General features: G+C 37.0%; 2 protein-coding genes across 2 annotated transcripts; one reads left to right on the plus strand and one right to left on the minus strand.

Moving 5' to 3' along the window:
- Window positions 1-923: 923 nt before the first annotated feature.
- On the minus strand, window positions 924-4,363 carry LOC110377487 (juvenile hormone-binding protein). The gene is made up of 5 exons (XM_021336407.3): window positions 4,204-4,363; window positions 3,678-3,906; window positions 1,943-2,070; window positions 1,378-1,527; window positions 924-1,106 (listed from the first exon to the last, which is right to left on the minus strand). Exons 1-5 carry the CDS (start codon window positions 4,259-4,261, stop codon window positions 943-945), a joined length of 729 nt encoding a protein of 242 aa, XP_021192082.2. The 5' UTR covers window positions 4,262-4,363; the 3' UTR covers window positions 924-942.
- Window positions 4,364-10,040: 5,677 nt separating this feature from the next.
- Window positions 10,041-15,938, plus strand: LOC110377483 (juvenile hormone-binding protein). Its single transcript, XM_021336404.3, has 5 exons — window positions 10,041-10,197; window positions 10,544-10,772; window positions 13,291-13,415; window positions 14,676-14,825; window positions 15,756-15,938. The coding sequence occupies exons 1-5, from the start codon at window positions 10,137-10,139 to the stop codon at window positions 15,917-15,919; spliced, it is 729 nt and encodes a 242-aa protein (XP_021192079.3). The 5' UTR covers window positions 10,041-10,136; the 3' UTR covers window positions 15,920-15,938.
- The last annotated feature ends 3,899 nt before the right edge of the window (window positions 15,939-19,837 follow it).

The following is a 19,837-nucleotide window of genomic DNA, read 5'->3' on the forward strand; positions in this document are numbered from 1 at the left end:
ACGGTGATAGTTTATAGCTAGCAAATTAGTAGAAAAGTAATTGAGACATGCACATTTTCCTTAAAATGACGTCAGGAGTTGTTTCAAGGAATAACTAAAGACTTTGTGTATCGTCATCTATATGTTCTAAGATATGGTTTATTTTGTGGATCGCAGATTAAAATATTTCTCTTTCTCTCAATCTGTACCTAGGATGGATGACAATTCATATATAATGCTAAAAGGTTGTCTTGCGAAGGCAGTTCTGCAAGGATGTACAGAAAGGGACGCCGCTGATTGACACGCTGCTTATTGAACAAGATCATAGCATGCATGTAGACGATGGATCTTAAGACATTGCAGCATGAATCATGTCTGAAGGATAGCCACGAGGTTTGAAATAAATTACTTTTAGCACATTCCTTTGAGCTCTCTCTAGTTTTAAAGGCGGGTCTATGCTAGACGAACCGAGCACGAGCGAAGCACAAGCGGAGCCGTTCTCGGCTTGTCAAGCGTTTACGTACAACGAACCTACAACGATCACTGTTAGAAAATCCCTTTGTATTCTTCAAGAACCGACAACAGGCGGAAAGCAGCCGAGCACGAACGAAATGCTCGCAGTGCGCGACGAATTGTGTTCGGCTCGTGCTCCGATCGTGCTCGGTTCGTCTAGCGTAGACCCGCCTTAATAGTATACCCGCCCAGCTGAGTTTTATGAGCCCATCTGAATTATGAATAACATCTTATTTGTCCAATGGGGAAATAATGAAATCTTGGTTCTTTGAACTGACCGAAAAAATATCATGTTCAATGTTCATCGATTACAAACCTATGCTTGATCATTTATCGAGGAAGGCCTTTTTTTATCTAAATCGATAAAAATAATAGTTCCTACAGACCGGGAGTAAGCCTAGAGGGAAACTAGTAGTCAAATGAAAAAGATCTTCGTGTTTAATTAGTTTATTAGATATCCCTTACGAAAACTTCTTTAGGGAATTGCTGTGCCACTTCTCTGTAGTTGTTAATTATGACTGTGAAGGCGTCTTCTATAATACGGCACAACGTCTTCTTGCGTAGAGCCACTTTGTTAGCCTCGTATTCAGCTTTCAAAGCCTGTGCATCGGGGTCTGTTCAAACAAACACAATTAATTAATATTAACAGAGAAAAAGTCTCGCGTAATGTTTCGGAAAACTCTATAAACTGTGGGACCGGCTGTTTTTACTTTTTATTACACTACCCGAAACGATTGCATAAGATGGGTATTGGGTTGCCCGGGTAGCTGGTCTGAGCAGGTCAGATAGGCAGTCACTCCTTGCAAAACGCTGGTACTCAGCTGCATCCGGTTATCCCTACTGGAAGCCAACCCCAACGCAGTTATGTTTACTTTTGCTACTTACCACTGTCCAAAGCCTTTTGTAAATCATCTCCGAGAACCACGTTCGGTTCTTCAACGATTTCACAAACATGCACCTCTGGAGCGAGAAGGAAGAATTCTTTACCATCTTTCTTGGTAAAACTGTAGCCATAATCTGAACGGCCCAAAGCAGCTGTAGAATAAAAAGTAAGTATTATTATTACTCTTATGGTGTGTGTCCAGAGGGAGCTAAATCTTGCGCTAATGAAGATTACAACAGTCTTTTTCTTGTTGTTTGAAATATATCAAGAAACATATTGTTAGCTAGTGAGTTTTGTCGAACTATTTATTTCAGTCTGAGGTACTTAGTTATTTATCTTATTCTCCTGTGAAATAGTTATTGGATTTGGTCAATGCATTTTTTCTAATAAGTACCTAATCATCGTTACCTTCAACTTTACTCATTCAAATGCTCTTCGTTTAATACTTTAGGGACGAAACAATCATTAAAATATTATTTGTTCTCTTATTTATTTACATCTTCAGGCTTACCTCTATTCTAGCTTTAGAAAATAGAAGGAAGGTATGAAAAAGTTTGTTGAACTTACTTGTTGAAGCTGAATAAGCACCATTAAAAGCTTTGTTCTGCTTGGTAAGTTCGATTTTGACATTATCTGTTACGATATTCAAAACAGCTTTCGATTTTAAACCAATCAATTTCTTGTCCGTGTCCAATCTGCAAATAAATTATGCAAAAAGGTTATCAAAATTGATAAAGAGGCAGAAACGGGTAATTAGTGCTATCAATAAGTCAATTTACTGCATCTTTATTTTTTGTTTTTGTTTGATAAAGCGTGTATAGGGTGATTTGTGGGTATAATAAAATGATAATACTGTATGCCGTAATTTGGATAAATATTTATTTTTAGCGGGGCTCATGGACTTTGACTTATTTATAAAGATTATCGGAATTTAGATTTTTCCATTGCCTATAGGCACTGTGTATGTTCATTCATACTAGTGATGTAACAATGTCAACTGTCTTTAAGCATTCACGATTGCGAATATTACGTTTTTTTTACCAGCCAAGTTCAATTCCAACTAGGTGATTTGGACCATTAAAAAATTGTACGTATAAATATTATTTACCAAGTTTTTTTTTCAAGAAGTTTTTATTAGAAGTTTTATTTACTTTAAAAAGGTAACTAATATTTTTCAAAAAAATGAAGCAAAATAAAAACCGTGATGTAAAAACCAATCTAAAAACGTTCAGAATGTGGTGTCTAAAGGTGTCTACACACCAAAGCCGCTGATGCCGGCGGCACAGCCCGGCGGCCCAACCCGCCGGCCGTATTTTGTACAATCATGCCGCCGGCTTTCATAGAGTATTTGACAATAACTAGAACACCACATGCCGCGGCTGTCGTGCCGCCGGGCTGTGCCGCCGGGTCAGCGGCTTTGGTGTGTAGACCCCTTAAAGGATACAGCTATGTTTATTTCGCTCCTGACTTCTATACCACTGCATCTACCAGGTTATGTTGCTTTTTGTGTTTAAAAAAATAGCTTTTTTTTGTAACTTTTCTGTGATAAACTTAACTATCGTCCAGTTAAGCCCAAACAAGGAGTTTCCTCAACTTTCTTTCGTTTCAATCATGAGCTCAACTTTTGAAATAATGAACACTGTTGTATAGTGGTGTCAGACGTACGTCTAAGTAGATACCTATCAAGTTTTTAAAGTATGCATACCTCGATTTTTCAGGGTCTATTGTCATGGTCATGGTTCGATCTTTGATCTGATGATATAAATGGGACTATTTGGGATTCAGAACATTCACAAGAGCGAATGCAAATGTTCGAAAACCGTGCGAATATTCGCAAAGGCGGATTCTAAAATTCGTTACATCACTTATTCATACTCAACTTGTTTTAGAACTGTTAGTTCGTTTCAGGTCGATTTTAAAGATGGATCATTATGGTGGTTACCATAAAAATACCAAAAATGTTTCCTATTTATCATACCTATGTACTAGTATATATAGATTACTCATGAAAACTAAAGCAGTAAGGTAAGATAATTTTTTGAGGAAGGTTTCGAGCATGAATGTGGATGGATAGAGAGGAAAAAGGCGACTAAAGAAACCACGAATAGAAATTGTGTGAAAGTCGTTATGGGTACATAGAGAGAGATGATGTCAAAAAAGAAGAAAAAGGTATGGAAAATGATAAATCGGGACAAGGACAGGATGATCAGTTTTTGTCAATGTGGTTTCTAATATGACCCCAGTTATTTCTACCAATTTCAACTCATCATTACTACAGATTCTAAAAAACGCTGGTACTTACTTGAAATCTTGTACCTGTAGGTTCTTCAGTCCAGTTATATTTATGTTTTTGAATTCAAAGACCAGTCCCAAGCCTTCGTCCACCACGACTTTTAACTCAGGAATGATCAAAGGGTCGGTAGGCTTCATGTTGTAGTCCGGCAAACCATTGAAGGTATTTGCCATAAAACTTTCGGTGGACTTGCACATGCATTTCATGTCATTTTTACTGCATGCAGTGAAGATAGCTTCTGCAAATGAACAATTAGGGCATATGTTTACATAATATTTAGACTGAAATTAAGCACTTCTCAGTGTTTACGCTGTTTTGTTTTAAAAGAAATTCAGTCTACAGTAGACTAAAAATTAAGAAAAATACTAAGTATTTTTGCAGAAATACACTCTATGGGAATTCAAAAAAGATAAATCGAGATCGTAATAACGATACAAGAAAAACCATGACAGCTGATAAGTATAGGGACAAATAAATTCTCATTAAGTAAAGCAGGGATATTAATCATTATTTGGATATACAGGAAGAGACTTACCTTCTGAAAGTACACAACCCGCAAACGCAAGCAATATCAAGCTCCTATAAACTGCCATGTTGTGGTCTTAATGATTAATTAAGATTAGCAGAGACCACTTATATTTATACTTTCCTTTGTTTACAGAAACTGATATAAAAGCTAAAGTGACTAAAGCTTTTGATAGCAGAGGTCAGAGTTATCGAGAAGCATTGGATGTAATGTAATTATAACATACCTAATGAGATAATTAGCTACATTGAACTTCGAATTTTGATTTCTTCAAATTGTTTTTAAGAAGGCGATTACGGTGATAATTTGTAGCTAGCAAAATAGTAGATAACTGAGACATACAGGTGTCGCGAGATGACTCCCGGCCTCCGTAGGCGTGGGTCTGTGGGCGGTAAGTTCGGGCGGCTCATCGCTCATGTCTAGATAGACAACACACCCGTGTCGGCGGCGCGCGATGTTCCACGCGCTCTTCAAAGAGATGTCAGCATCCCCAGCGGGGCTCAGTAGGGCCAAGGCCTGCCGGAGCTGCGGGATTGTTCGAAAGAGTTACCGCGGGCCTGGTACATAAAATGCCTACGACGAAACACGACGGTTTTTAGTCAGTAAGAGTGTGACACTCCCTCACCGCTGCTAACCCACAGCGGGACGGGTCATTTGATAATTCTTGACGTTGTTAAAAAAAAAGGTTAATCAAAGAAGAATTTTCTTCAGGCATTCTTTTGATTAATTGTTGGATGTTTATACAAAACATTCTTAGCATATCTGAGGAATCTTATCAAGGCAAAATCAGTTTTAACAAAGGTTGTCCGTGACACATTGCCGTTTGCACCGTTTTCCGGTGAAAAAAGCTTTTTTATGAGTTAACTTGTGTTATCCGAAGTATGCAAATATGCTGTGATATCATGACGTTAATTAAATTAAATAAAATCGTCGGAGTCACGCTCGATGGGTTCCGTACCAACCTACTGAAAAAACCCAAAATAAAATACGTTGATTTAATGAATGTGGAATATCACTAGAGGGGAAATTATATTTCGCTCCTTGTATTATGTACTTAATATTTTTTTTAGTTAGGCACAGCAGCAACAAAACTATAGGTATGATCTGTAAAAAAAATGTTTTGTAATAGTAGGTAATATGGTCCAACCGCTTTACACGTGGCCCTGGCACATAAACGGCTTAAGAAGGAGCATGGTGGATTTAGTCAGTAAGTAAGAGTCTGCTGTCTGTCTGATGCCCGTTTTCACCAACAATCTCTTAATCTAAGTGCCACTTAGAATAAGGGCTCTCCCAATTTTGACATAAATAACTATGTATAAGGGATACCTTAACTTTGGTGAAAACGAAATTCTTATTAAGTAAGTGTTCCGTAAATGCTCTTAGGGGATCCCTTATTTAGGTGTTTGTTGGTGAAAATGGGCATGAGAGTCCATTTTCACCAACAAATACCTAAATTTAGGGATCCCCTAAGAGCATTTAGGGTACACTTAGTACGGATTTCGTTTTCACCAAAAAGTGTGCCTGTTTGCCTTATAACTTTAATTATTGTGGTAGCCCTTATTCTAACTGACACTTAGAGAAATGTTAAGAGATTGTTGATGAAAACGGGCATGACACTCTCTCACGCTGCACCCACAGCGGGAGGCGTCATTTGATGATTTCCCACAGAAAAAGTTTATGTACCTGCGGAACCCTATAACGATAACGGTAGATATTATTTGGAGGAAAAAAAAAGCAAAAAAACTGCATGTTATGATTCTGATAAAAACATGAGGAGCCATCGTGAATGTATTCACGAGTATCGTATAAAGTCGTGGTGGCCTAGTGGGTAAAGAACCAACCTCTAATGTATGAGTGCGCGGGCTCGATTCCAGGTCAGGCAAGTACCAATGCAACTTTTTTAAGTTTGTATGTACTTTCTAGTAAGTATATCTTAGATACCAAAGACTGTGTTTCGGATGGCACGTTAAACTGTAGATCCCGGCTGTCATTGAACATCCTTGGCAGTCGGATTTTTGATCGGCTCATAAATCATTACGAAAATTAATAATAATAGGCACATAACAACGATCAGTTTTTAGATCAGGCCGGTATCAGACAGGCTAAAAACTTTCATTATTAAAAAAAAAACCTGACTATCGGGCCAACTGTGGGCCGACTGTTAAGTCAGAAGGTATCAGTTGAATGTGTGGGCGGGTGAAACCGCGGAAAACTGTAGAAGATTCAAAGCTATAATGGTATCCTGACTAGACTGTATTCCCACAAACATTAAATAAATTGTGCCAATAAGCGGATAAGGCAATAAATTGCATGAATTTATGATGCGTAAATGTGGAATGTCATTTTTTTAATCGCTTGTTATTTGTATGCCCATTCGACCTCAAAATATTTATTGAGAAGTCTACCTACATATCTACAGAGTGATGCGAAGTTTACGTTCCATAATGAGTATTATATCATTTAAAAGATTAATGTTTAGGAGTGAGCTGGCATGTGAATTTAATGGAAGTTAATTTTGTAAACAAACCACGATGGGAAAAAACGTTGTTCTAAAAATATTTTTTCCACAAAATCTTAAAGTAGGTACCCATTTTTTTACTTCATAGCGTATTTTAATTTGTGTTTTAAGGAAATAAATAAGGACCAACATACGGTTTAACAGTAGTATAGTTTTGTAGTGATATAATGGCGTCCACTGCCGATTTCGGCCACGGCGGCTGTTCTCATATTAGGAGATCAACCAGCTGCGCAGGACATATTATAGTGCACGAACGTTTGCGCAAACACAGATGCACTCACTATTCCTTTACCCTCATAGCCCGATGGGACGGCAATCAGACACGACCGGAGAGAGATCAGGCGCAGGACCGACAGTTACTTGCTCTCCGATGCACGGGTGAATCAATCACCAACTTCCAGACTACGGACTGCTTTGTGAAAGCTTAAGAAAACCCACAAAGCAATTTCGGCCCGACCCGGGACCTCGGGCACAGCAGCCCCGCTTGCGACCACTAGACCAACGAGGCAGTGTAGTGATATAAACACCAAACGAACACGCACCCTGTATTTCAGTAATAATACGTAAGAATGACATGACATTATTTTTGCGTAATCCTCTTATCAGTTTTAATTTCATGAAAACAACAGTATGTATCCGTTTTCTGTAGTCTTTACTTGTACAAAAGAACCCGAAAGGCGGTGAAATGTTCCCTCGTAAAGACTCAATTAATCTTATAAAAACATTACATTTTTAAGTACAAGATCCTATGATATATAGGGTAGGTACCCAAAAGATGGTATTTTATATACGCATATACTACATTTTCACCTAATACGAACTAACCAAAATATGTATAACCAAATGACTAGTATTTACTTAAATAGGTATTACAAATTAAGATGAAGAAGAATATTTTTTGGTATTTTATACATAGACAGTTCGATAGCCACAAATAAGCTTACGTACCAAAAAACAGCGACTTTACAGAAATGGTTAACAGTGCTAATGTGTTCTTATGTGGTCAAACAAAATGACGTATGACGATAGTCATTTCAAGAAAGGTCTTTTTTATCGGACCGACAAGCTCTTAACCCTACACCTAGTTATAATAATGTATTAGTGGTACAATTTAGGATCGTTACTCTAGTAACCACATCACAGTGACCGCATCAATCAAAGCAAAGCCATTACGTGTTGCTAATGTAGAAAAACAATAGACGATCGCCAGCCATCCGCAGCAATGCTATGACGTGATATTGTTATTAGGAAAAGTGATTATCCAAACTAATATAAGAAAGAGGATACATTTTTTTGCCTTTTAAAGAAAATATTTTGCTGTTGGAAAGCTACAGTCTTCCCAAGTAACATAGGCTATATTTTATCCCGGTGCGGACAGTATTTCCCACAAGACGCGGGTGAAGCCGCAGACAAAACTACTAGTAGGTAGTAAAAAGAAGCGATAAACAATTTGTGTGATCATTTTTACATATTGCATCGTTTAATAGTGATTGAAGATGTGAATAAGAAAGCAAGGAATGATGGTGTAATGGCTGACAGAGAGGAATAGAAGCGGAAAACTCAGGAAGAAGGAGATAAAACAATTTAAACAAATATGTTTTAAACACAATTGCCTATATATTTTCAACAGTGCACCTACCTAATAGATACCAATAGCAGTCTTAAATTCGTACCTAGGATGGATGACAATACACAATTCATGTTGTGAGACAGATTTTGGCCATGAATGCGGATGGGTTTAGTTTAGAGGATGGGAAAGATGACGATGAATGGAATGAAAATGGAAAATGAAAACTATAAATATATTTTTGGCCATATCGACTTTTAGGCCTCGGCCTCGAATTTTGCGGGCAGCGGGGCGGCAGCGGAGCGGCGCGGGCGGTCACCGCTTGACTGGAGTGCACCGCTCGTTGCCCGCGCCCGCGCCGCTCCCGCGCCGCTGTATTCGAGGGCCGGTCCATTTGATTATACGCGTAAGATCCTGCCGCTCCCGCGCCGCCGCCGCCGCCGCCGCCCCGCTGCCCGCAAAATTCGAGGCCGAGGCCTAAAAGTCAATATGGCCAAAAATATATTGATAGTTGTCTTGGCGTGAGATAACGGTAAGTTGAAAACGGTGGAAGAAAAAAAAATGTGGCGCTGAACTTTAATAAAATTGCCCTTAAGGCAGGACGGTGATGATAGAAGACAAACCACCATTATTTTCTTGAAAACACTGGTTTACTGGCATTTATTACAACATCGCCCGCATCTGTTGTAATACTTGAAAAGACTTATTTGCTAATTTCCTTGCCGAAGGTAATCAGTAGAATCGTATCTATAGCCTCTTTTAAACCTACTATTTCAAAGATTTTCTCATCTCTCAGATACGTCCTGTCGTATTAGTTACGCTTGGGCTAACATGCACTGGTTGATTCTATTCTAGTCTGAAATACTAGGGCCGCCGGACATGACAACTCTCTCTAGCTGGTGAAACTAAGTGGTATTCAATAAAACAAAATTGTTTTTATGATGTATCTTAGTTTAAAAAAAGTAAAATATACCGAGAGATGTCAGTGTACTAGACTATTTCACAGTGTTAAGATTTCTTCCAAATTGATCGGATCGAGATAGGTATGAGCTAAAATCGGGAAACTACAAAAGCCCACTGAGCGTGGCTCGACAAGCTCCTGGCTAGTTTTTTAAGTAGGTAGGTGCGAAACCCACCGAGTGGGAGTCCGACGGTTTTATTTTATTCAATTTAAGGTCATGATATCACAGCATATTCGCATTCTTCGCATTCTTCGCATCTTCCCACACTTTTTAATTCACAAACAAGCTTTTATTTTCCGGAAAACGATGCAAACGATAATGAGACACGAACAAGTCGGACAGCCTTTGCTAAAAACTGATTTTGCATCGATAAGACCTTTAGAAATACTAAAAATGCTTTTGCATAAACATTCAACATTAGAATGCCTGCAGAAAATTCTTCTTTGATTTACCTCATTTCGTATAATATGACTATGATTATGAATGAGCACACGAAACACGAGGGGAAAATATCTCAATCTACGTTCCACTAAATTGACCTTGTCTTCGTACATGTAGACGGCGATTGCCACATAAAATCTTAAGTTATTCCATTGAAATAACTATAACGTCATCTATAGAAAAAATGACTATTTCTCACTCACTTTTCTACTATTATGCTTGCTACAAACACCGCTATCGGCTTAAGGAAACATTTTCAATAAATCTCTATTTGAAGTTTAATGTCAATATCTCGTTACGTATTTGAATGCTACTCGATAACTCTGACCTCTGTTATCGAAATTCTTAGTCACTTTACCTATTATATCAGTTTCTGTAAACAAAGGAAAGTGTAAAGATAAGTGGTCTCTGGTTAATTCTTAAGTATTCTTCATTTAATCATTAAGACTACAACATGGCAGTTTATAGGAGCTTGATATTGCTTGCATTTGCGAGTTGTGTACTTTCGGAAGGAGGTAAGTCTTCTGTTATTTCATCTCAGTGACGATTACCGTTCATGGTGTATTGAATTAGTTGTTTAGCTGTATATATCAAAGTTCTTTCTTGTGAGACATATTTAATCACTATTACGATCTTGATTTATTTGGGCACAGGCTCTCTTTTTGCATTATAATAAAGTGTTTTGGATATTGTATTTCTACAGCATATACCTACTTGATATTTTGTCTTATGGACCTTGTAGTCTGAATTTCTAAAAAAAACATCAGAAATACTGAACCGTGTTAAATTCCAGTCTAAATATTATCTACACCTTTAGTCCCTATGCTAACTTCTATATCTGCGATGATTATTCGTTTACAGGAACACTTTTCAATCCATGCAGTAAAAATGACATAAAATGCTTGAGTGGAGCAACCGAATCTTTTTTGGAAAAAACTAGCAATGGTTTTCCGGATTACAAAATCAAGGCTATTGACCCTTTGATCATTCCTGAGTTAAAAGTCGTGGTCGACGAAGGCTTGGGACTGGTCTATGATTTCAAAAACATAAATATAACTGGACTGAAGACGCAGCAGATATCAGACTTCAAGTAAGTGCCGAATCTGTACTAGTAATAAGTCAGACACACCGTTATCAACATTTGGGTGCCCTTGTCCCAATTCATTATGAGAGGTCGGCACAGCATGTCTTCTTCTTCCTACCTGAAAGTAACTCTGTCACAACTTTTGTGACACAAATAATACAAGAATTAATTTAATTATTATCTTGATACAAGAAAAACACGAACATCCGAATTGAGCACCTGCTACGTTTTGGGAAACGGTAAATAAATGGGAACCACGTGCACACCATGTGGCTGCAGTTTATGTTATCTACACTATAAATACTTCTATACGCTTATAATGAAGAGGAAACATTTTTTGTTTTGTTTGGCCATAAAGGCTCCAAAACGAAAAAAGGCTTTGACGACGTAAACAGTGCACTCTCAACAGTTACGCACTGGTTTACAACAAACAATTTAGTACTAAATGCTAAAAAAACAAAATGCATTAAGTTCACTTTGCCTAATGTAAAAAACCTAGGTCCTAATGTTATCCTAAACAACGAGGTTCTTCAAACCGTTGCATCTACCGTGTTTTTGGGTATAACAGTTGATACAAAACTTCAGTGGGGTTCACATATTTCTAGCCTCGCGGGAAGGCTTAGTTCTGCTGCCTATGCCGTCAGAAAAGTTAGACAGTTCACTGACGTCGACACTGCGCGATTAGTGTATTTCAGCTATTTTCACTGCGTCATGTCCTACGGTATTTTGTTGTGGGGCAAAGCCGCTGATATAGAGAATATATTTATTATACAAAAACGTGCTATTCGTGCAATATACAAGTTAGGTACCAGAACTTCCCTCAGAGAGTTGTTTAAAGAAATTGGTATTCTCACTGTAGCATCACAGTTCATCTTTGCCAACATTATGTATATTAGACAGAACCTACATTTATACACCAAAAAAAGTGAAGTCCATAGCATTAATACTAGAAATAAGCATAAACTGTGCGTACCCTATCACCGGCTTCATAAAGTGCATGACACATTTCTGGGTTTAGGTATTCGTTTTTATAATAAGCTTCCTTTGACCTTACAAGAACTGCCGTTTAATAAATTCAAAGAACAAATTAAGGCTGTTCTTATAAAAAAGGCATATTACACCATCAATGACTATTTGAATGATAAAAATAGTTGGTCGCCATGATGAACGCAAGACAGCTATATTAGCTTTATTATTTAGATAATTTAAGTTTCTCCGATTCAATCTCTTGACTCAATGACATTTATTTTATTTTTATTTATTATTTTATTATTATTTTTTAAATGTTTTTACATTATTGACAAGATACATTCTTTGTATTAATTTTGTTTTGGATTTTAGTAAATAAAACTACTTAGCGGGAACTGATAATTTAATCTTGATATTGAGTTGTGTAGCAGTGAGTACGTCATGCTCCCTTAGACGGCACTGCTTGCGGTAGCGTCGGCGGTCGGGTTGCCTCCCTCCCTCAAAAATGTGCGAGGGGGGCGATGGCTGATCCTCGCGTTATGCTCGTGAACGGGTGCTGCTTGTGGTGCCAGGTCGTCTTACTGACTACATATTAGTTTTTTTTTGTTTTTATTTGTAAACTCTTTTTATTTTACATATGTTCTGGCTGAGCGGTCTAATTTACTAATTTACTAGTTTACAAAAGAATAGCACATGTAGGTGGGCACTCCCTGATATTCTATTAAGTGTAAATAATTGGAGGCTATAATTTTCTGTTCATCAAACATATTCAATGCTTGAGTTAGTTAAGGTATGTAGGGTGAGTGCTAGCTAGCATGTGGTGTATAAATTATTTTTACTGTATTTTCCTCTATGGTAATATACAAATTAAATTGTATACAAATGTACATATCAAACAATGTTTAAGGTTCTTCTAACCTAACAGACAGACATGTGTTGCTGGGGAGTTTGTTGCGCCACTTCTTCTTCCCAGCAAAAACACATAGGAAGTGGTGAAGGGTGGGCGTTTTGGGGGTTGTCTTTTGTAAATTTATTTTTTTGACGTTCGAAAAGTGCTGTTTTGCAGCCAAGTTTGAATAAATGACTTTTGATTTTGATTTTTTGAAACAAACGAAAGCTACACTCTTCCGCTGAAATATACTATTTTACCCCGGGCAGCAGTTCCCACGAGACGCGGTTTCAACGCGGGAAGTAGGAAGAAGGTACCCTAAGAATGGGGAAGATGTACCTAATAAATCCATATTTCCATCTTTTCAGCACATTAACTTGTATGCAACGGAACTGAAAACTAACCAAGTTTAGTATACACACAATGACTATAGGCAGTGGAAAAATTTTACTTCCGATAATCTTTAGTTTACGAGCCCCGCTAAAAATAAAGATTCGTCCAAATAACGGCATACAATATTATCATCTTATACCCACAAATCATCCCGCACACGCTTTATCTGACAAAAACAAGAAAAGATGCAGTAAATTGACTTATTGATAGCACTAATTGCCCGTTCCTGCCTCATTATCAATTTTGATAAACTTTTTGTATAATTATTTACAGAATGGATACAGACAAGAAATCTGTGGTTTTAAAAACAAAAGCTGTTTTGAATATCGTGGGTGATGTCAAAATCGAATTCGCCAAGCAAAATAAAGTTTTTAATGGAGCTTATACAGCTTCAACAAGTAAGTTCAACAAACGTTTGCATACTTCCTATTTTCTTAAATCAGAATATAGGTAAAGTCCATTTCACGAAAGAAGTCCCGCCGACGCAGCGCTAATGTCTATGCGATAGTTCAGTAAATACGTGCAAAAATATATAGTTCTAAAATTTTCCGCGGTTCTTCTTTCGAGAAATGGACTTTAGATTAAGCCTAAGTTTAGTTAAAGAGAACTGAGGGTAATTCTAGATGTAAATGAATATGAGAAATTTAGTTTTTTTATGATTATACTCTAAGGACCTAAATGCTAACTTTTTCTTGCAATCACAAACTAACATGAACAAAGATTCTGCTCTCGCATTCAGCTGTGCACATAAGCCCTATAATTATTTTATTTTTGAGTCCTCAATAAATATATGTAAAAAGTCGATCTCGCTCTGCTCGCGCATTCACTTAGTAGAATCTGCATTTTAGAATTTAATATCTCCAAGCAAAAAAAAGACACACTGTTTTCGGTCGCTCATTCATAATTTACATAGGTATACAATGCTGGCATACAACAACTAACAAAGAGTCCTTCAAAAAAGGTCTTGTTAGCTACTAGAACCTGATATTTTATTAACTTGCAAGAAAATCGCGCTCGCTTCTCTCGCGCTTTCAGAGGCTGCATGTCTGTCCAATTCTTTGGCATTTTAACTAACAAAATAGGCTCGCTAAGCGTGCGAAGTCCGTTACTTCAACCTGATGTTTTCCTCCCAAAACTTTTCGGCGTTTACTTTTTGAGTCCTCAAATTAACACAAACAAACAAAAACTTGCTACACTCGAAATTACTAGCTTAGAAAACGCGCACGCTTCGCTTGCCCTTTTTTGATAAAACAATCTTAAATACATACCTATTTGTGCTTGTTTACTATAACCGCTTTATCTGAAAGTATTAAGATATAAAAATCTAAATATACCGGGGTAAGACTACTAGTTATATGTCTTTTAGACTGTTGCTCCACCCTAATCCAATGCCTGGCTACGCCCATGCTCTAGACACAGATAATAAGTACATGTATGTACTTACTTACTTCCGATGGCCCTACAACCCTTTGTGGGTCTTGGCCTCCTCTATAATCATCCTCCAGTTACCAAGAGGCTTGGCTGTTCTTTCCCAGTTGGTAAACTTTCCCATTTTTCTGAGGTCTTCTCCGATGCAGCCGCTATAACGTTTCTTAAGCCTCCCTCTTGGTCTTTCTTGATATTACGTGTATGTAATATGTTATATTTTATATTTACAGCTGCTATAGGAAGCTCACAATATGGCTACAGTTTTAAGAAAAAAGATGATAAAGATCACTTCGTAGTCGGCCCAGAGGTGAATACATGTGAAATCATTGGAGAACCGAACGTGGATATTGGAGATGATTTACAAAAGGCCTTGGACAGTGGTAAGTAGCAAAAGCAAATTCGAGTCACTAACTACTTACTGTAATGGCGTTGTAGTTAGTGTATCTTCTTGCTACGATTGAGGTATTCGAGTGGTAGTCAAAACTTTTGTATGCATGAACATGTCCGTATTGCGTATAATTTAGTCTCTGTAGACTGCCTCGTTGGTTTAGTGGTCGCAAGCGCGGCTGCTGGGCACGAGGTCTCGGGTTCGATTCCCGGGTAGGGCCGAAATCGCTTTGTGGGTTTTCTTAAACTTTCACAAAGCAGCCCGTAGTCTGGAAGTTGGTGATTGATTCACCCGTGCATCGGAGAGCACGTAAATGTCGGTCCTGCGCCTGATCTCTTTCCGGTCGTGTGGATTGCCGTCCCATTGGGTTATGAGAGTGAAGGAATAGTGAGTGCACCTGCGTCTGCGCAAATACTCGTGCACTATAATATGTCCTGCGCAGCTGGCAGATCTCCTTAAATGAGAACAGCTGCCGTGGCCGAAATCGGCCATGGACGCCATTATAATTTAGTCTGAGTGTTTATATGAACAGTATGAATTTAAAAGAAACACTAACGTACCCATATTCAATTGTACATAGTAGCTCTGTTTGACTTAGTTTGATACAAGATGACGTTGCTTGAATCTGTGTGGAATATATCGACACCTAGATATAAAGAGGGTTAATTAAAAAAACACTTTCAGTAAATTCGAACCGCTGATTCTTCCGTCCCTGTGTGAAGTATTCTGATTACTAATTCTATACTTATCATTAAATTACATTCCCTATTTGCGGCTTTTTTACCGATCGTAATTGGGAGACAATAGAAAATGTATTGTGTCTCGTGCATATCTGGACTCCGGCACACAATGGGTTAATCTAAGACATATCATTTGGCTTCTTTTCGCTGTTAATTTTTCAAATTTGTTTTTGTTTGAACAGACTCCGATGCACAGGCTCTGAAACCTGATTACGAGACTAACAAGGTGGCTTTACGGAAGAAGACGCTATGCCATATTGTAGAAGCCGCCTACGTCACCGTCATACACAACATCAGGGCAATCGCAGATATCTTCCCTAAGGAAGCCTTTTTCACTGACATCTAATAAACCAATTAAATTCTAAGATCTTTTTTATTTTAGAACCAGTCTTCTCTAGCGGTTTCACTCGCGGTCCGAGAGAGCTACTCAGATAAAAACAAGCGAATAAATAATGAACCACAAATTGTAGCAAAAAATATGTTATATGACCTAAAAGAAGTCGCAAAAAGTTTCTCCCCAAATCTAAGCATAGGTTTTGAAAAAATATAATTATTTTAACATGATTATTTTTTGTATGTTCATTCAATAAATCACGATTTCAATATTTCCCTATTGGGCAAATAGATACTACCTATTACAGTCAAAGGAACGATACTCTATTGATGTGATGTGCCCTTTAAACTTGTACCGTAAGCTAGTTGGGCTCTTTAAAAGGAAAAAGGTCGGATTATACTTTGAAGAGAACCCATATTTGTTCCACATACATATTAAAAATAACTTGGCGACAGCTGACTTCAGAGGGCAACTCCCGATCTAATAGAAAAATGGGGCTGGATTAATATCAAGTGAACTGGAATAGATTAGAATATAAATAATATTTTGTGTAGAAAAAGATCTAAAGGTTAGGTATGGCCTTTTGAATGTCCCCTTGAATCAGTGAAAAGCGTAGGAATATTTCAGGAGTTTCGCAAATAAGAAGTTTGAGACGTGCTCCATATAAGATATTGACCAATAAAAATAGACTAGGGGCCGCAGATTTGACTTAACAGATTTCGGGTTCTAATTACTGTGCTGCAGTGACTTTTAAAAACAATTACCTTCAATCTTTTAGTACTAATTACGAGTAGCAAGTAAATCTGTAACACAAAATCTTATATATACTCAACACAAAAGCAACATAACGGATATAAATGAAAATTAACAGTTATGGGTTCATAGTCTATACCTACACACAATCCTAAAATTCTGATTATAGTTCCATTTCAACGTTTCCCAAATTAGATACTGTCAATACCTTCGTATTAAATATAATTGAAGGATACCCGATAACTGAATATAACATGATTTCCAACATATCCATTTCAAAGCAATAACAGGAAAAATTACTTCAAACATTATCAATATGTGTAAACATCCCTTATTTCAGTTGCAAACAAGGATAAGTAATATCGTCTTTGTATCATAATATTGGAATCTGCCTCGGGGGCGTAAGCAGCAATTAGTAACAGATCCCTTCATTGCAAGGACGATTGATCGTAAAATTATGTATGCAATGTAGCAAAAACATCACGCACTCAAATCCCCAGATATCAACATGAGTCTGTACCAAATTACACGACAAATGTGTTATGTCAAACACAAAATTAACGTATACATAATACAAAAATCAATTCAGCCAACGTAAAAAGGGTTTGTACATTTTTAAGATTAGATACCCAATTCGTGTTTAACGACTGGTTCGTGTATCTTGGACATGTTGGCACGTTGAAATTGCAGGATAAATCTTTTGGTGTCAAAGAGACTTAATCGTGCCGTAATAATATGGCTAACTATAGCTTTTGCCCATGTAATACTTAGGTACTTTTGGTGGCATTACGCCAACTTCATATGGATAGTATTCTTTAACGAAATTTATGGAAGGAAAGAAGAAGAAAATCTGAATATCTATAGACGAAGTAAAAGCCTGCATAGTGACTGTGATTCCTTTAAACAGATTCGTATTTTTTAATTCAATGTAGACATTCTTTGCTGAACGGTTTCCGTATAAAATTGTACATATAAAAGGTTCCAGATAATTCCATGTTTAATGTTTATCGTTTGAATTTTATTTCCCGACGTTCCCTTAAGCCCATTACATTACAGTACAGCCCGCCCGCTGTCTCAGGTAACCGTACCGATAAACAAAAGAATCTTTTACTTTGATTAATGTTCGGTAAATATTAGAAAATACCATTTTCCTCAGTCAGCTAGATGTCAGGTGAAATTGTTCTTTGTTATCATCTAAGGAGGAAAATGTGTTGAGCCTTACGGCTGTTTGCTTTTTACTCTTAGCGTGAGGAAAGTGTGACTTTAAGTCACAGATGCGCTTTATCGAATCTTCGTTATCGTTATTTATCGAATATTCTAATCTTTAATTCTGGCTAATTTTATTAAAATAGGTAAAAGTTATATAGGTAAAAAACGCTTAGTAAAGGATAGCGTTCAAACCGGTTGACACAGAAGATTAATTGGAATTCCGCTAACTTCGAATATTTAGATTAGAGCCTTCTTGCGTCCGGTTAGCAGCTGGGCTCACCCGCTTGCAGAGGAAGTTTAGGATATCTGTAGAAATTCCCCTAAATTCAGCAAACACTCCAAAATTTAAAGGGCATGTTTTCTCTACAAAGTCTAGAATAACTCTGGATGCTAAGACTCAAATTGCGTTCTATCTATCAATAACTGTCAAAATACGTATATTCACAGCGGTTTCTAGCTGACACTCCGTTAGTGCAATCTGCAAAACCATATATCATGCGAAATCATACGAGTGCATCTCGAAATTGAAATATTTTCTGTTGGCAGTTCAGTTGTAACACACCAAGTATTGCAAACATATAACAATCAAAAGGTAAACGATGATACCTCAGTATTAACGGGCATTAATATTGTAATATTCTACTAAACACCGGTAAAACAAATGCTGAAGCCATGTACAACATAGACTAACTTGCACCTACGTAAGCCTTTACATGCTATCAATATAAATAAATGGATACAATATTCTTTATTGTACCCGAAAAGGACAAACATTGACAATTTTATCGCTAAAAGGAATCTCTTACAATCTTTGGATGAAGTCGGTTTGTATAGATTCCGGGTAGTCTATGTATTCCAATTAATAAAATGAAAAACAATGCTGAAAACCTCGATTATCATAATTTATGTTCGTTGCTTTATTTTCTTGGCAACTAAATTGTGTGAAATTAAACGAATGAAGTTAATGGTTCCCAGAATTTAATTCGTCTATTTCCTGACCTACTTAATCCAATATTATATAATTAGCTTCACTACAGATCAAAATGTTTGTTTATCAAATGGTGGGCTGATAATTACTCTTAATTACTGCAATTATTAGTCACCCGGTCAATGATAATAATAGATTTATGGGAGTACTGGTACGTATATGATTGACCGCTATAGCGGTCAAATACCGTATATTAAATTACAACTCAATAAAATAAGTTACAGTTTTAATCCAATAAATACCTAATTATTATAATTCCCTCGCAAAAAATCGCAGTTATCTGCTTATGATAATTATTTAAGATTTTCGCGATTTCAGTAAATATAAATTATTATCACCAAGGCAATACCGGTAAGTTCTTTGTAAAGCCACAAACTTCATTAATCATCTTCAAAGTTTCAGTAGAATAACTCTACAAAGCTCTATTTTAGTATCCACAGAACGCGAGGAATCTCAAAGAAATATTGAAGACATTTTTATTTCTCACTAAGACGGAAATTGGAATTATAATTTAATCAAACTCAAAGAAAATTCTCACCTGGTATAGCCTTGAAACAACAAAACTCCTTTTGATATATTTTTTGACGAACGGGACCTACAGAATAAACAGATACCTTTTTTTATTTTGATTTTCGGACACTAATTATTAACGATCCAAAATATTCGATGTCGATAAGTTCAGTAAGTAAAGCTATAGAACCTCACAAACCATTATACTCATATCTATCTCTTACCTTAAAAATAAATCTACACCGAATGAAGAAGAATACCTTCGTCATCTATTTTAATATCCGCGACCTATTTACCAGCATTTGCATTGCTTTCTCAGAACAAACGCAGTCAGCTCATTAGCAAGCGCCAAAATATTATTATTTTATTTCACAAGAGAAGTGTTTTGACAGCATTGTTTAATTAATAAATAAAGATGTCGGCGTTTTATTTAACCTGAATTTCTTCTTCACGATCAAAGCTTAAGGTTA

Source organism: Helicoverpa armigera, chromosome 7 (assembly GCF_030705265.1).
Source record: "Helicoverpa armigera isolate CAAS_96S chromosome 7, ASM3070526v1, whole genome shotgun sequence".
NCBI lineage: Eukaryota > Metazoa > Arthropoda > Insecta > Lepidoptera > Noctuidae > Helicoverpa > Helicoverpa armigera.

Excerpts from the sequence above, each read along its gene's own strand:
- LOC110377483 (XM_021336404.3), top strand. The coding sequence starts at position 10,137 with ATGGCAGTTTATAGGAGCTTGATATTGCTTGCATTTGCGAGTTGTGTA. Across the intron at positions 10,773-13,290 it reads CAGCAGATATCAGACTTCAA|AATGGATACAGACAAGAAAT; the intron begins GTAAGTGCCGAA and ends AATTATTTACAG. Across the intron at positions 13,416-14,675 it reads AGCTTATACAGCTTCAACAA|CTGCTATAGGAAGCTCACAA; the intron begins GTAAGTTCAACA and ends TTATATTTACAG.
- LOC110377487 (XM_021336407.3), bottom strand. The coding sequence starts at position 4,261 with ATGGCAGTTTATAGGAGCTTGATATTGCTTGCGTTTGCGGGTTGTGTA. Across the intron at positions 2,071-3,677 it reads CTACAGGTACAAGATTTCAA|ATTGGACACGGACAAGAAAT; the intron begins GTAAGTACCAGC and ends ATTTATTTGCAG. Across the intron at positions 1,107-1,377 it reads ACAAAAGGCTTTGGACAGTG|ACCCCGATGCACAGGCTTTG; the intron begins GTAAGTAGCAAA and ends TTGTTTGAACAG.